Raw genomic sequence first — 17,707 nt, 5'->3', positions numbered from 1 at the left:
GTTTAATATGAAATGTTTCCCTAAATAGTTTCTTAAGAGGTTAAATAAAATAACTGAATTATAGGCAAGTTTAATTGCAAAAAAAAAAGTATATGAAAATTTTTAGTATGAAATATTTGTTTAAATAATTTCTAAACAGTTTAAATAAAATACCTGATCTGGGTTAATAGGGTTGCCACCTAGTTTTTAATATGAAATGTCTGTTTAAGTTTCTTAACAGGTTAAAAAAAATAACATGTAATTCACTTTAGTTGCAAAAAAAGTTTAATTGCAAAAAACAAGTATATTAAAAATTGAAATAGGGTTGCCATCTAATTTTTAGTACGAAATATTTGTTTAAATAATTTCTTAACAGTTTAAATAAAATACCTTACATCTGGGCTAATAGGGTTGCCACCTAGTTTTAAATATGAAATGCCTGCTTAAATAATTTCTTAAGTTCAGTTTAGTTGCAAAAAAGTTTAGTTGCAAAAAAAAATAAGTCTATTAAAAATTTATATAGGGTTGCCATCTAGTTTTTATTTTTAAATATTTGTTTAAATAATTTCTTAACAGTTTAAATAAAATACGCACCGGCCCATCCAGCCACAGCAGCTGCCATATATATTACATATATATATATATATATATATAATTGGCGCGTACACCCTTTTTGGGTGTTTGGCCGAGCTCGTCCTCCTATTTGTGGTGTGCGTCTTGAAGTTGTACCACAAATGGAGGGACCTACAGTTTTAAGGCGACTCCGAACGGCAGATATTTTTATGAGGAGCTTTTTCATGGTACAAATACACTCGGAGGTTTGCCATTGCCTGCCGAGGGGCGACCGCTATTAGAAAAATGTTTTTCTTAATTTTGGTGTTTCGCCGAGATTCGAACCAACGTTCTCTCTGTGAATTCCGAATGGTAGTCACGCACCAGCCCATTCGGCTGCGGCGGCCGCCTTACTTAAAAACTGGTTACTTTCAGACCACTTTAACTAGAAATTCTTAAGTATAGTCCTGTCCATTTAAGCGTTTATGACACAATAGAATATCTAAACATTCTAATATAGCAGATTTAATCGGGAGAGTTCTGAGTTAAAACCGTGCACCAATCCATTCATTTCAAACAACTAAATTCATATTTTATTTCCTTCTTCATTTATTATATTTAAATAATAACACTAGCAACAGGCACTTTTTCTTAATGAAAATAGTCAAATCTTTTCTAATCCTCAAAATAACCTAAGTGCAGTAACTTCGGAAGCAACTCGTGCAGCTCATCAGTGTACACTTTAGCATGATATAATGTGCGTCGGTAATCGTTGGAAGTCATCAAGTCATTCAAATTGGTTTTAGGGTCGAGGAAAGCATAAATCATTGGCAGAACACTGGTTGCTAGGAAAAACTCTAAAAAGAAAAACAACAAAAGCATTTAAATTAATTGCAATAGGCACACACAGCCATCTAAAAATGTCTCACCGTAATGCTTGTGCTCCAGGAATTGTTGTCTTAATCTCACTAGTTTTGGCATTTCACCCTGAAAACCGATTTTTTTCAAAGTGCTGGCAAAAACGGTGAAATAGTGATGTAGAATTTCGGGATACATTTTACGCAAATCCGCGTCGAGCAGCAGGTATTGAGAGTACAATAAGTCATTGACTATGGGACCTACATAGCTGACCTGGTAGTCGAGCAGCATTACGTCTTCACATTTGCCAGTAACTGGGTCATGTTTGAACATCATATTTTTCCCATGAAAATCCCCATGGCACATTGCATAGTAGCCATCTGCTTTGGGTGCATCGCGGAGTTCACGAAAACCAGCCAGGCACTTTGGCAACAAATTTTTTCTAAGTGGCTCGAAATTCGGCACATACTGACGCAGTTCTGGTGTCTGGCTTAGAAAATCAATAAAGTTGGTAATGCCACTAGTCATCATTTCGTCTTCCATTATGTTAGGCATATCCAGCATGCTATTACAATATTTATCAAAGTAATGGGGCTCCTATTTGATGGAAGAAAGCCATTATTAGCTCAAATATGAAATATTAATAAATATTATAATATTATTAATAATAAAATTCCGTAATGAATTCACGCACCTCTTCGTTAATTTTATAGCTGGTGGCGTGTAATTTTGCCAGCTTAGCATAAGCCAATTTAAGTTCTTCGATATTAACGAAACGGCCACGTATAACCTCATAGCCCAGCGGCACAATGTCCTCAAAAACGATTACCTTTTTCGGACTTAGCGAGTGATATAAACATCTAAATTTGAAAAAAAAAAACAAAAACATGACATTAATTTAAAAACATATCCCGCTTCTTCGCCTTTCTCTCCGCCACTGCACTTACGCTGCCTTTAGCACCGTATCGTCGCCAGCCTCTCTCAAAATGCGCTCAAGACGCGGCAGCACTTCCGCGTACATTCCAATTTCCGTCTCGAAAATATTTGATTCGCTCACCATTTCCTTCTTGTGTCCCTCCAGCTCGGGCATTGTTTTAATAATCAGAGATCTGCTTTTAACTACATCATTTAGCCGGTAATCCAGGGCCGCACGAAACATAATACTCGCATAGTGATCGCCTTTCTGCGAAGCCGGCGATATTTTCGTTTGGATCAGCTGCAAGCCATTTGCCTTTGCTGTGTCTTCACAGTTGTATAACACTTTCAGGAAGAACTCATCGTTCAACCATTCCGGCGGTTGCAGCTCATCGTTATTGAAATGCTCTGTATTGGGTGCCATCGCTTGAACTTTTATACAAAATTTATATACTTCTCTGAGCAGCCGCCTTCTATTAAAGCACACCAAATGATGACTGCGAAAGCTTCAAAGCAACACGGGCATTTTATATTTAGATACTTTTGCATGTTTACATACATACATACATAAATACATATATAGATATTCACATACATACATACGTGTAATGAGTAACTAACTAAGCAAAACCGGCGTAATCAAAACTACAATGCAAATGCAAAGATTTTGGTGTTATTAATACGTCAAGACTTGTTTTTATTTTTGTTTTGTATTCGATTCATGTGCAGTACTCTTTTATCTAGCGCGCTATCTTCAATATACAAATAAACTCTCAAGTTTATTAACTCATATTTGTATATCTTTTGCTTCAGGTGGGCTAGGAAGAGAGCGATAACGATTGACAAAACCATTCAGAGGCCGGTTATCAAAAAAGTATAAAAAAGAGAAATCAGCTGCCAAACCTTAATTGATATGAACTTCTACTATGATTACCCTGGTTTACAATAAAAATGCACCCCAGATGCCACTATGAAATTCCTAGGTAAAATCGAGATATTTGCAATTTATTTAATGGGCTATAAAGGGGTGCATGCACTACCCTTTCGAAAGGACCAATAGTTTCTGAGAAAGAAAATCACTTCAGAATTAAAATTTTAACAGGAATTACAATTTTATTTCAAAAATTTTATTTATTAACTGTAAGTAATTATTAAAATATAGATCTAAACATCTTAACTAATAATTAATGATTATTATTTAAAATAGCGACTTGAGTATTTTTATTTAAACATTCTTAATTTTTTTATTTATCTTTCGATTTTCTTCGTTAGTAGCTTAATTTTCTGCACATTTTAATACAGCAGAAAGAGTTAAAAAATTTAATTAAGTACTTTATATAAATTTTGATTAGTCAAAAAAAAAAATGTTTACCAATAAAAATTTTATTAATAATATTAAAAAAAAAATTTTTATTAAAAATTATTTATAAACTTGTTTATTTAATACTTTTTTTGAAAAATGCTTACTTTTAATCAAAAATATGTATTTTTATTTTTTATTAAAATTTAAAGTGTTTTTTAAATTATTACTACTTAAAATAACTAATTAATTAAATTTAAAAAATTTTAATGCAAACTATTTACTTTTATATATTATTAAAATTTAAAATCTTTAGTTAAAAATTATTACTTAAATAATTAGATAATTAAGATAAATAAAATTAACACTTTAAATAAAAAAATTCTAAGTAAAAAAAAATTTGATTAAATAAAGTTTTCGAAAAAAAAAAATTATGTAAAATATTTATAAAGGGTGTTTTTTGTAGAGGTTAGGTTTTCAAGTTGGCACTACTTTTTTCGTAGATGGTCTTTTTGACAGCTGTCACTTGATTTATGCTCAGTTTGGTTTGCCATTTCATAATGAATAGACTTGCACCTGAACAACGTTTGCAAATCGTGCAAATTTATTACGAAAATAATGGTTCGTTCGCGTGGTTCGAAAATAATGGTTTTTGTTCAGCGATGAAGCTCACTTTTGGTTGAATGGGTATGTCAATAAGCAAAATTGTCGCATTTGGAGTGAACATTATCCACAAGCCATTGCTGAGACGCCGTTACATCCTCAAAAAGTCACTGTTTGGTGTGCTCTATGGGCAGAGGGAATCATTGGTCCATATTTCTTTAAAAATAAAGCCGGCCATAATGTTACAGTCAATGGAGAGCGCTATAGAGCCATGATTAATGACTTTTTCGTGCCTGAATTGGACGATGTTGATGTGGACGACCTTTGGTTCCAACAAGACGGCGCTACATGCCATACAGCCAACGCAACAATCGATTTATTGAAGGAAACTTTTGGTGAGCGCATTATCTCGCGCCGTGGACCTGTGGCGTGGCCTTCAAGATCGTGCGATATAACACCGCTGGACTATTTCTTGTGGGGCTATGTGAAGTCGCTTGTCTACGCAGATAAGCCCGATACGATTGACGTCTTGGAAGAGAATATTCGGCGCGTTATTGCTGACATACGGCCCTAATTGCTGCAAAAAGTGGTCGAAAATTGGGCCTCTCGGCTGGAATTTATTCGAGCCAGCCGCGGCGGCCACTTGCCTGAAATCATTTTTAAAACATAATGGCAAACCCTTATCTTTATAATGAAGCTAAATTCTTGGCCATAACATTAAATTATATACGTTTTATTTCATCTTGAAAACCTTACCTCTAAAAAAAACACCCTATATAGGTTTGTACTTGAAGCCACAGAACTCTCTGAGTCGTTGGCGGTTACCTCTGTCGCCTTCGCTTTCAAAAATATATTTATGCAGCGTCGTTATTTTGACCTTACTGCCACTGCGCTAGCTACTTTTAATCAAATCGTTGAGGCATGCCATTCTTTATCCCGGTTGAGCCCCCAAAATATAGGTTTGTACTTTTATTAAAATATAAATATTAACAAGGTAAGTTTTTACCAAGGAATTAATTAATGGTGTATTTAATTTTTTGCCCGAAATCGACCACCTTCCACGCCAGTTAAAACACGACTCTCTCTTTCGCCGTTGTTGTCAACCAGAGTAGCCAGAAACACGAGAGGGGGAGTAGGGATTACGCCATTCCCACATTTATTTCTAGTTTTTATTCAAATCTGAAAATTTTACTTAAAAATTATTTTGTAAAAAAATGTATTAATTATGTTAAAAAACATTTTTCTAACATTAAACAATAAAAATTTAAATAAAAAAATTTTAATAAAGTTTTATATAACAAATAAACAAAATTTAAAGTAAAAAAAAAATTTGGTCAAATAAAGTTATCGAAAAAAAAATTATGTAAAATATTTATTTCTAGTTTTTATTAAAACCTGAAAATTTTCGTCAAAAATTATTATTAAAAAAAAATTTATGAATTACGTTAAACAACATTTTTTAACATTAAACAAAAAAATTTAAGTAAAACAATTTTAATAAAGTTTTTAAATAAACAATTTTTTTAATGAAAAATATTTATTTTTATTTTTTATTGAAATTTCAAATTTTTCTTTTATAATTTTGAATAAAAAAATTTTTAAGTAATTTTTTTTATTTAAAATATATATTTTTATTTGAATATTCTTCTAAAATTTTTTTAAATTTTTTTATTAAAAAAAAAAGGAAAAATAAAAAGTTATTCAAATAAAAATAAATGTTTTAAGTAAAAAAAAAATTACTTAAACATTTCTTCATTCAAAATTTTTTAAATAAAAGTTTCAAATATCAATAAAAAAAATATTTTTCATTAAAAAATTTTTATTTAAAAACTTTATTTAATTTTTTTTTTGTTATATTTTTTTTTTAAGATAAAAATGATAAAAATATTTTTCAACATAATTAATAAATTATTTTAAAAAATAATGTTTAACTAAAATTTTAAGATATGAATAAAAACCAGAAACAAATGTTTTTTATTAAACAAATTTTTAATCATTATTTAATTATTAAAACTTTGTTTAATAACAAAAATCAATAAAAAATTATAAAAACAATAAAAAAAATTTTAATAAAAAAAGTTTTAAAAATAAACAAATTTTTTAATATATTTTCATATTTAATAAAATTTTTATTTTTATTTATTTTTACAACTTTTTTTATATAAACTTTTTTTATATTAAATTTTTTTTTACATTTTTTGTTGAATAATTAAAATTTCTTTAAATTAATTAACTACATTTTTTAAACTTTTTCTCCCAATTGAAGTCTGAAGGAAATTGAGTTACAGACGAAGAAAATCAAATGATAAATAAGGAAGTTATGAATGTCCAAATAAAGCTACCCAAGTGACGAAATGTCAATGAATACCTTCAAGATATACGTGATTATGTGGAACCACTCTTTGTTTAGCTTAAGAACGTTAAATTGCAAATATCTTGAAAATGTTTCCCTAAAATAAATTAACTCGATTTTCGTAATCAGCCAACGATTCTACATAGGAAGTGAGTAGTAATTGCGCAAAAAAAGATCGAAATTTGCAAACGAGTGTTATTATTAGAGAGAAAAGTTGAAATCTTAACAAGCGCGTCGCTTTTTTTGTTTGTGGTTATAAATTTATAAATAGTTGATCAGTAAGACTTAGCCGTGTCGTAAGATTGTGAAATCAAATGTGAAATTTTGTATCTCAATGAAGAGTTGGGATTCATTTTGAAAGAGAACCTGAAAACTTGCATTTGGGTGTTATGAAAAACAATCAAAAAAAGCAAAAGCAAAAGCAATCGATTTGTTTAGAATTTTTACATTTGTAGGGGTGTGGTGAGTCAGCACACTTATAGTGTGAGACAAAATTTTAAGAAAAATAAAACTCAATTCAAGAAAATTAGTAATCGACTATATCATGTCTATGTTATCTCAATCGATTTTCAGGTGTAGGAAAATTTAGAAACATGAAAATTTCAAAATGCGATATCTTAGCGAAAAAAATTATATTTGAGCAAACTCAACGCCATTTGAAAAAAAGAAGGCTTGTATTTAAAGATGCCATCCTTTAATTTTGGTGAAAGAAAACATCTGCAAGGCTACATAACCTCAAATATGGGCAAAAACGGTGTTTTTTGCACTTTTAGGTTAGGATATCTCGAAAACCAGAGCTGATAGAGCAATTCTAAGGCCAGATTTGGATTCAGCGCATCATAAACCTTCGGAAATATATAGTCTGGTTTCGGGGTCTGAATGTTGGTTAAATTTTGTCGGCCTGTGTCAAATCCAAGCTGGTAGAGAAATCATAGCTGAATGAAGCTCGTCCTAGACGACCATTAACATCAACTGATAAACATCACGTCTAGGATGTAAAAGATTTTTGTGCTCGAAAATAGATGATTAACCATTAAAGGCCTCCAAATTAGTTGGAAAGATGTTTCTTGCCTGACAAAAGTGAAATCTAGTTTGGAGCCAATACCGTTCAATGTTTTGGAAATGCATCAGCTTACACTGCGTTGATTCTTCTTGAGAATTTCCGTAAAAATTGCAACAAATACTATTTCATAGTCACCGCACTTGCCTGCTTTCTGATCGTGTGACTCTTTCGAAGCAATTGTGAAATAAAAATTGTAATCTGAATTGGAATGCATTATCGTAAAGCAGGGGGATTTGGTACCCGTACGGCTCGACGAAGTCTCGTTTATCACAAAACAAAAAAAAAAAACAGAAGTAGACGAACATCAAACTTTTTTATTTACTGCTGCGAAATTAATTGAAAGTACGTTCCAAGGGGAAAAAGCCCATCATAAAAATCCTTTAACAAACCATTAACATTCAAAGGGTTTTATTTATTTATTTTATTTGTTTATCAAACACACAACCAAAAAGGTATGAAGGTGTGAAGTTATACACGTAGAAATAGCAGAGAAGAGAAAAGACAAAAAGAAAGACAGACGTAGATATTAGATATTAGCAACACAAAGTGATGTAGCAGTTTCCTTCCAAAGCGCGTTGCGCTTCAGATTATTTTGATTTTCAGTGGTTGGAGGTTCCAAAGACGGACAGAAAGGACAAAGAACTAACGTTCTGATAAAATGCAACTGAACTTCCCACCAAGTAAGTTAGGCATGACATTTTGAAAGGCGGCTTAATTGGAAAACTAATGATTGCTCTAAGGATTAGCCACCCCACACAAAACACGAAAATCATCAATTCAATATCGATGCTTAAAAGGATCTCTCGCACTTTTGTGAATGGTTCAGCAGTACATAAGCTCCAAACAGAACAAAAATATGCTCAATTTCTTCAACTGTATATAAGATAAAAATTATTATAAAATACAAAAAAACAAAAAATAAATAATTAAGAACTTGATCTGTTTTGCTATTTGTGTCTAATATGGAACATATAGGGTGGCCCATGTAAAATTTGCATTTTGAATCGGCTATAAAAAAAAAAGAAAGTGTGTGGTAGTTCACGGAACCCGCACGATTGAAGTGAAACTTCTTTTATCAACAAATCAATAATTTAACTATTATTTCAATATAATGCATGCAGAAGTCATGGAAAGCATGGAATGGAATTTTATTAAACAGAATTATTTATTTATTTTAATATAAAAAGAAATGAATTTATTGTACTCAATTACATTTGGTTCTCGGCATTGTCATTATCATTATTGGATTCGTTTTCCAAAAATGAAACAAGGGCTTTATGGTAACTGAAATACGTAAAAAATGATCTACATTCTAATCTATCAAGGTATCGATGAAATACTGCATCAATGGTAGTTCCGCATCTTGTTGTTGGTACTACAAATTATCACTTATCGTACAACCGGAGGATTCACTGTCACGGTGTTCAACAGTAGCTCTTAATTTTTTACGCTCCAAATACTCACGTTGCCGTTCAGCACCTGTTTTCGGTTTCCGTTTTTGTTGATTTGATGCCATATTTAACAGAAATCAATCAACAAAACAAAATATGTTTGTAAGATTTGCTCAAAACTACACACACACTCTATGACGCGTCTCGCGTTACTAATAATATTGTGTTTGGGATAACTGTCAACTGTTTCCACCGAAATGCGTTCGCAAAGTGTATGGTCTTTGGTATGGTAAACAGATTTATGATACATTATTTTGCGGCGACAGCACAGCGCGATAGCCCAGCGGCTAGCAATGTGGGCTTCCGATCCGAAATCCTTGGTTCGAATCACAAGAAATTTTTTTTTTTTTTTTTTATACATTTATTTCATTTTGTTTTATGATATGTTTATGAGCAGATTTTTTTCATGGCAGAAATACACTCGGAGGTTTGCCATTGCCTGCCGAGGGGCGACCGCTATTAGAAAAATGTTTTCATTAATTTTGCTTTCACCGAGATTCGAACCAACGACCTCTCTGTGAATTCCGAATGGTGATCACGCACCAACCCACTCGGCTACGGCGGCCGTCAATCAAATGTCATATTTACAAATTACATTCGATAAGAATGCAATAATAAACGACCGCATTACATTCACGACGACACGCCACGCCAGTCTTTTAACAGATGGCGCTGGCATAGCGGAGTTTTACGTAGTTTAGCGTAGTTTTACTCCTCACAGCGTTTCATCCACGCCACGCTTTTAACAGATGGCGCTGGCGTAGCGTCACATATCGATGAAACGCTATGGTTTTACTCCTCACAGCGTTTCATCCTTCGAGACAAAAGAAGTTTCACTTCAAAAACTAATTAATATTTTTTGCTTTTTATTTTGAAGACTTCTCAATCATCATTTATGAATAAAAAATAATATCTTTCAAATGACTGCCACGACTGACTTTACAGTAGGCCATTCGATCAACCCAACTTTAAGCACATTTTCGATTGTTTGGGCTCCAATTTCATGAATGGCAACTTCGACTTCGTGTTTTAAAGCATCACTCGTCTCTGGATGGTTCGCATAGCATTTGTCCTTAACGGCTCCCCACAAAAAATAGTCCAATGGGTTTAAATCACAGCTCCGAGGCGGCCAATTGATATCGGAATTTCGGCTGATTATTCGGTTTTCAAAAACGGTAGCCAAAAGTTCGAGTGTAACTGTGGTAGTGTGACAAGTTGCACCGTCCTGTTGAGACCAAATGGCGTCCATGGAAACAGAAACTCGATGAGCATGTCACGGTAACGCTCACCATTTACTGTAACCGAGGCTCCTCGCTCATTTTCGAAAAAAATGGCCCGATGATGCCGCCAGACCAAAAACCGCACCAAACAGTGACTCGTTGTGGATGCATTTGCTTCTCTACAGTAACGTCTGGATTTTCTGAGCCCCAAATCCGACAATTTTGCTTATTGACGTAGCTACCGATGTGAAAATGAGCTTCATCAAAAAAGAAGAAGAAGACTCACCACTTTCGAAATAGGTTTTCAATATTTCCCAATTTTGTTCAAGCGTATAGCGTCCCATTTCGTAAATTTCAAATTTTTAAGTAAATTATGAACACATTTGACATGTCATTTGAGTTGCCATTCTCAAAAAAATAGGTGGTTCGAAAAGCAAACGCTATATGGCCCACCCTCATATTCAAGTGTACGCTTTTTGCTGTGACTTACTGTACGCATATGCTTTGCTGTATTAGACTACTTACCATTCCCAAACATGGTTTCTTTCTAGAGTTCTCACATATTACTTATTGGCTAAAAAGTTCCAAGCCTAATACAGTAGTTTTACCTTAAAAAGAGAGCTGTTAAAATTTCATGATATTCTATTTATTGGTCATGAGTTATTAAGCGGAGAGTGACGCTACTTTTGTTATTTTCAAAACAATAGATCAAAAAGAATTTCGTGTTTTAATATTACACTGCTTCTAGATGGAAAACAAAATACGCTTCAAGCGAACCAATGTCTTGAGAAGTGTTACGAAGACTCCACTCCATCAGAAGCAACAATAAAATGATGCTTTGCTGATTTCAAATATGGTCGTAGAGCCACCGATGGTGCACAAGGCAGTGGGCGTCCAACTGAGGCGATGACATCAGAAAACATCAAGAATCCACAAAATCGTTTTGAATGATCGGAAAGGGAAGATGCATGAGTTAGCTGACATCGTGAAGGTATCAGAAAGTACAGGGTCCGCCATATAACTTTACGGAATTAAAAATGCTATAAAAAAGAAAGTACTCAATATTTTTCCAAACTGTTTTTTTTATTTTGAAGTACAATCCTTCCGGTTAATGATGGAACACAACTTCATTCATATGGCTGCCTCGGCTAGCCATGCATCATCCCATACGATCGGTCCAATTTTTCAACACATTTTCGATTGTATGCAGCTGTATTTCAGCTATGACATCGCTTATGTTGGTCCAACGGCGTCAAATCGCAGATCCGAGGCGACCAAACGGAAAGTAACGCACATACGTTTCATTCGGTGCTTTTCTTCTTCCCATTGCCGTACGTAATTTTCGTACATTCTGCAACATTACCATGATTTTCAAAGTAATGCCGCAATATTTCCCAGCGTTCTCTGAGCGTATACACAACCATTTTCGTTCAGCGGAAGAATAAAACTAATTTTCTGTCAAATCAGATGACAGCTAAGTGTTACCATTCTTCAAATAATACCCAGTTCAAATCTGTAACGATAGATGGCGGGCCCTATATAAAAAGAAGATAACTTAAGTCAATCAAAACAATCCCAAAATTATATGAATTGAACTTCGAATTGCCCTCTTAGCCATTGTATTCGCCAGATTTGCCTACCAGCGACTACTGGCTTTTCCCAGCCCAAAAAAAATGCTCTCCGGTAAGAAAATCCGCACGAGTGAAGAGATTATCGCTGAAACTGAAACCTGTTTTGAGGCGAAAGATAATTCGTTCTACAAAAGTGGTATTGAAATGTTAGAGCGGCGCTGGAATGATTGCCTTATTCTTGATGGAAATCTCGTTGATGAATAAAGCTAATTTTGAAAAAAAAAATTACGCGTTTTCTGTGTTAGGCGCGGCACATTTCATTTGTTACACAATTCTAATTTGAGGTACTACTGGAATTTCCTTTCAATGAATTCATTCAAAAAATCCAACTGTAGTTATACTGTGTGGATATTGTGAAGCTCACAGGCTGCATACATATTAATCCTCGCACTAAACTTCTCACTGAAATGCCATGAAATAAAGTAAATAACAGCCGAATTTATTAGGATTATGTGGCAAAATTTAATTGTATTAATATCCCAGAAAATCATATATACAAACTCCCAAAGTTTACGTTTTTCATTACATATTAGATCGAAGATTTATTAATCATCAAAGTAGCCCAAGTGCAAGAAACGCGGCAAATGTTCCTCCAAATACTCCACGTAGCTCTTTGACTTGTATATATTGCGACGAAATTCTTCGGACGTCATCAGCGCTTCGACCTCGGTCTTTTCTTCTACTGCGAACCACATGGGCAAAAAAGTGGTTAAAAGGAAGAACTCTGATAAGAAATGAGGAAATATAAGTTGCTTGGTTTGCAATAAAATAAGTATAGATAATAGAATTTTCTTATCAATTAACGATTTATTTGAAATGCAATTTGATATTAATGTGGTGATTACTCACCGAAGCACTTGTGACGTCTATGCTGTGCATGTAGTTGTGTGATGGTCGGCAGTGGCCCCTTGAAACCAATTTTTTTTAAAGTATCGATGAAATTGGTGAAATAACTGTACAAGAAAGCTGGAAATTGCAAGCGCAGATTTGCACCCAAAATGAAGTAAAGTGAATATATCAAATCGTTCACAATGGGGCCAACATAGCCGATTTGAAAATCCAAGAGCAAAACATCCACCAATGCACCAGTTTCTTTGTTGTGCTTAAACATCATATTTTTGGAATGAAAGTCACCATGACAAAGCACATACTGCGAATTCGGTTGAGGTGATTCACGAAACTCAACGAACGATGCTTGACATTTTTCTAAAAGTTTCGGCTCCAGGGCCTCAAAGTATGGCAAATATTCATGTAGCGAAGGCGTTTGCCTCAGCATATTAACGAAGTTGGTAATGCCATCTGTTACGAACCGCTGCTCTGCTATGTTAGACATACTGAGCATGCCACGCTCGAACTTGTCAAAATAGTGGGGCTCCTGTAGAGATGCAAATGAAATTTATTAAATTAAATAAAACTTAATTGGCACCTGGCATAATAAATTTGAAATACTGTGCCTGCCACTGACCTCCAAATTGATTTTGTAGCTTATGGCATGCCACTTTGCCAACTTGGCATATGCGGCCTTCACTTCGTCCGCGTTGAGTGTGCGGCCTCGCACCACTTCATAGCCCTTAGGTACTAAGTCTTCGAAGACAATTATTTTCTTCGGCTTCAAAGCGTGATATAAACAGCTGAAAATATAATAAATTTTGTTTCAAACTAATATACGTTAACGCGTATTCTTATTCTCTTTTTTTGTTTTTTTGTTTTTTGCTATCAATCACTTACTGTGCCTTGAGCACTGTATCATCGCCCACGGCACGCAAAATCTTTTCGAATCGTGGTATCACTTCCGTGTACATGATGATCTCTTTTTCGAAAATATCCTTCTTGCCTAACATTTCCTTCTTGTGCCCGTCGTTTTCGGGCATTGTTTTCATAATCACAGATTTGAACTTTTGCACGCCCTCCAATTCATAGTCCAGTTGCGCGCGGAACATTACACTGGCATAGTGATCACCCTTCATGGAGGCTGGCGAAATTTTTGCACTACGCATTTTTATTTTACTGTCTTTGCCTTCACAGCTTGCCAACACCTTTAAGAAGAAATCGTCATTCATCCATTCTGGTGCTTGCAATTCGTCGGCATTGAAGTCTTCTGTATTGGAGGACATTTTCTAAATGTGTTTCGCTGGATTCTTACAAAAATGCAATGTTTTTTCAAGGAACTTAGAACTGTAACTGAACTGCAACTGAACAAAATTGCAGCTCATCATTCTAAATAATTGTGTAAAAAATGTTCATGTAACAAAGTAAAAGTTTTCTCTAATGTTTTCTCTATTTACTCTCTATCGCATGCATTTTTTTCATTGAAAAGCTTTACAATTTTTCGCACTGATAATAGCACTGCAGTTAGCTATCGAAATACGAAAATATTATATTATTTAATAAGTAAAAGTTTGACCAACGCATGTATGCACCGGGTGTTCTTTTAGTTGCACTCTCGATATCAATAACTATGGTTTGACAGCTGATAATGACAAAATGTGTTGACATTTCTGTTCTCTGCACTTTGGCAAGACATCATGAAACGTTTGAAGCCAGAGCAACGCTTACAAATGGAAATTTACTTTGAAAAAATTTCTTTCGAAATGAGGAAGCGGCTGCTGAATGAAATTTTGTTTCCGAAAATTAATCAATTAAACATCGACATTTGGCTCCTACAAAATGGCTCAACTTGGCATACGCGCAATTAGCAATCACTTTGTTGAAATATTCAAGCCAACATTGATGCTAGACGGCCGGATTTATTGACAAAACGTCAAAAATGCGGCTGATCGATTGGACCATGAAACTCGTAGTCATGGCGGGTATATGCGTGATATCCTATTAAAAAAACTAATCCCATGAAATATTCTACGAGCTTACAAAAAAAAAAAAATACTTTCTAACAATATTTTTGTTTTGTATTATAATTTTAAGTTATCGAGCTATTAAAAAACACTCGAATTTGAAAGGATGAAACTGGCTTTTGGGCTAACTACTTTTTTGAATTGCTGGGTACTCGTACGTAATTGGTATTGGCTTGTTAGCTGTGGTGCTCCCCGTGTGCCTACCCGGCATTCAATAAAAGTCCGGGAGCGAGGGGTCATTTTGACCTGGTCTTTTCTTGCCGACTGAATTTAATACTGAAGGCAGACGCCATCCAATGGATGACGAAACTAACCGTCAGCTGGTCCTGTAACGGTGGGTACGTGCGTGGGATGCTGCGAGACGTGTTAACAACTCATATAATACCGGCTAAAATTTTGTTGTGCATTGTGGACATTTAGTAAAGTAAAAAGAAAATAGTCAGCTGCGCCGTAGAGGGGGAAAAGACGTCAGCTGAACGCAATGATACCTTCTTGCTTCGGCTGATGGTCTACCCACCGCTATAAACGCAGCTGACCATCATTATTATATTTTCATATGTGTCGAAAATTATGTAAAAAGTTTCAATCGGCATAAAGTAGTTTACTTTTCAATTTATTTTACAAGTTGACCTGTTCAGCTAACGCGTTTTGCCCCCTCTACCGCGCAGCTGAGTATTTTTTTTTTATTCTACTAAATGTCAATAATACATGAAAAAAATTTCAGCCGGTATTAAATGAAATGTTTAAATTTTTTTTTGGACACGTTTCGTACCCTCCCACAATTACAACCACCGCGGGTGCGCCGGCTGACGTTCACTTCCGTTATTCATGAAAGCTAAATCACAAGCATAGTCAAGAATTTAACGGTATAAAAACGCAGTCCAAAATCGACCCCTGGCTCCCAGACTATAAGCGCCAATTGATTGCATTTATCGTGGATATTGATTTTGTAGCCTAGTCACAGGAACCATTTCGATGTTTTTATAAATTTACTAATAACTTTCACTCATTGTGGTTCCTGGTAAGTGCCTTAGCTGTCGCCTCGCATGTGTGCTTCCCAGACATGCTCTTTCTCATGAACGCTAGAACTGGACATTCGTAAAGAAAATTTGGCACATCGATCGGAGCCACACCTGCAACATTCTATGCTTGACCTATTTAGAAGATCCTGTTTAGATCCAAGAGGTCATCTCTTTGCACCAAATCCTCTTGATTCTGCTACGACACCGGACGTACTAGGTGTTTCGACAAGGAATCTATCTACTCAAATGGGTATAAGCAGACAATTTTGTAGAAAAGTTCAAATTAGCTTCCTAAAAAGACGCGAATTTCAAGCAAACCTAAACTAGCAGGGTTGTCAACCTGCTGGAAAATTTGTCCGCAAATTATTTTTAAATGGTGGAAGAGCACAAAATCATACACCACTCTGTTTTTGTGGCAGGCGCAGATCATTTCGATTCAAATGGCACGACAACAAAACAAAAAAGAACAAAACTGTCAAGTACTGATTGCCTTTAATCCCGACATTTTCCACGTAGCTAATATTACACTCACTAAAATGGTGATTCTTACACCTTCAACTCTGCAGTTAGTGGTGAATAATTTTATGGTAATTTCTTGATTATACCTCCAATTTTTTTTTTTTGTGGACAAAAAATTAGTTCCTTATATTTTATCTATTTAATACTTACCCATGCGAAAAATTATCATTGAAATTACGATCTCACAACTTCTGAAGAAACAATTGTCAGAACGTTCACTGCCGTACTCACAATTGACTCCCACCCCCATGTAGCCTCCCACAAACTACAGAAAGGGCTTAATAAATGGGTTGAAAGAGTGGCGCATTAAGCCAAGGGACAAAATCCTACTAAGTCACTTCTACACTAAATCGAAAAACTCCCCATTCGTTGATGTCACTAATGTAATCATCCCCTAAACTAACATGACAAAATATCGCGGCAAGCATCTTTATAGTAAAGTTAGATGGAAGGCTCTAGGAAAAAAATCCAGAAGCCTATATTGGTTACTACATCGAAACTCGCATGTTTCTCTCGAAAGTATGTAAGCTCTCACTTTAGTAAGCGATCTTGAAACCGACATGGACCTATGGCATTCAACTGTGGGACACGGCAGCTTGAAAAGTTTTTGAAAAAAAAAAATTTATGTAAATTATTTATTTGTAGTTTTTATTCAAATCTGAAAATTTAAGTTAAAATTATTATTTTAAAAAATTTATTAATTATGTTGAAAAACAGTTTTTTAACCTTAAAAAAATTTATTAAAGTTTTTATATAAAATTTTTTTTTTAATGAAAACTATTTATTTTTATTTTTTATGGAAATTTAAAATTTTTGTTTTTATAATTTGAAATAAAAAATTTTTTAAGTATTTTTTTTTTACTTAAAATATTTATTTTTATTTGAGTAACTTTTTATTTTTCTAAAAATTATTTAAAATTTTTTTTATTAAAACACAAGAAAATTAAAAAGTTATTCAAATAAAAATTAATGTTATAAGTAAAAACATATTACTTAAAATTTTTTTTACTAAACATTTTTTAAATAAAAATTCAAATTTCAATAAAAAAAAAATAAATATTTTTCATTAAAAAAAAATTTTATTTAAAAACATTATTAAACTTTTTTTTAATCTTTTTTGTTTAATATTAAAAATGTAAAAATTGTTTTTGTATTTTATATAATAAGTTTTTACTAAAATTTTCAGATTTGAATGAAAACTAGAAATACATGTTTTTTATTAAACAAATTTTTAATTATTTAAAATTTTGTATACGAACTTTTTATCCTTATTTATTTTTAAAACTTTTTTATTTAAATGTTTTTTAGTAAGCATTCCGTTTTTAATTTTTTCTTGATTAATTAAAATATGTTAAAGTAATTAACTAAATTTTTTTAAACTTTTTCTCC

The 17,707-nt window shown here is 33.6% G+C and overlaps 2 protein-coding genes across 2 annotated transcripts; both read right to left on the bottom strand.

Moving 5' to 3' along the window:
• Positions 1–1,120: 1,120 nt before the first annotated feature.
• On the bottom strand, positions 1,121–2,780 carry LOC129250230 (uncharacterized). The gene is made up of 4 exons (XM_054889865.1): positions 2,337–2,780; positions 2,084–2,249; positions 1,461–1,986; positions 1,121–1,388 (listed from the first exon to the last, which is right to left on the bottom strand). The coding sequence occupies exons 1-4, from the start codon at positions 2,726–2,728 to the stop codon at positions 1,207–1,209; spliced, it is 1,266 nt and encodes a 421-aa protein (XP_054745840.1). The 5' UTR covers positions 2,729–2,780; the 3' UTR covers positions 1,121–1,206.
• Positions 2,781–12,432: 9,652 nt separating this feature from the next.
• Positions 12,433–14,080, bottom strand: LOC129249184 (uncharacterized). Its single transcript, XM_054888853.1, has 4 exons — positions 13,654–14,080; positions 13,391–13,556; positions 12,775–13,300; positions 12,433–12,649 (listed from the first exon to the last, which is right to left on the bottom strand). Exons 1-4 carry the CDS (start codon positions 14,037–14,039, stop codon positions 12,471–12,473), a joined length of 1,257 nt encoding a protein of 418 aa, XP_054744828.1. The 5' UTR covers positions 14,040–14,080; the 3' UTR covers positions 12,433–12,470.
• Positions 14,081–17,707: the final 3,627 nt, after the last annotated feature.

The sequence above is a fragment of the Anastrepha obliqua genome, chromosome 1 (assembly GCF_027943255.1).
Source record: "Anastrepha obliqua isolate idAnaObli1 chromosome 1, idAnaObli1_1.0, whole genome shotgun sequence".
NCBI lineage: Eukaryota > Metazoa > Arthropoda > Insecta > Diptera > Tephritidae > Anastrepha > Anastrepha obliqua.
The sequence above is the reverse complement of the archived record's forward strand: the minus strand, read 5'-3'. Positions and strand labels throughout refer to the sequence as shown.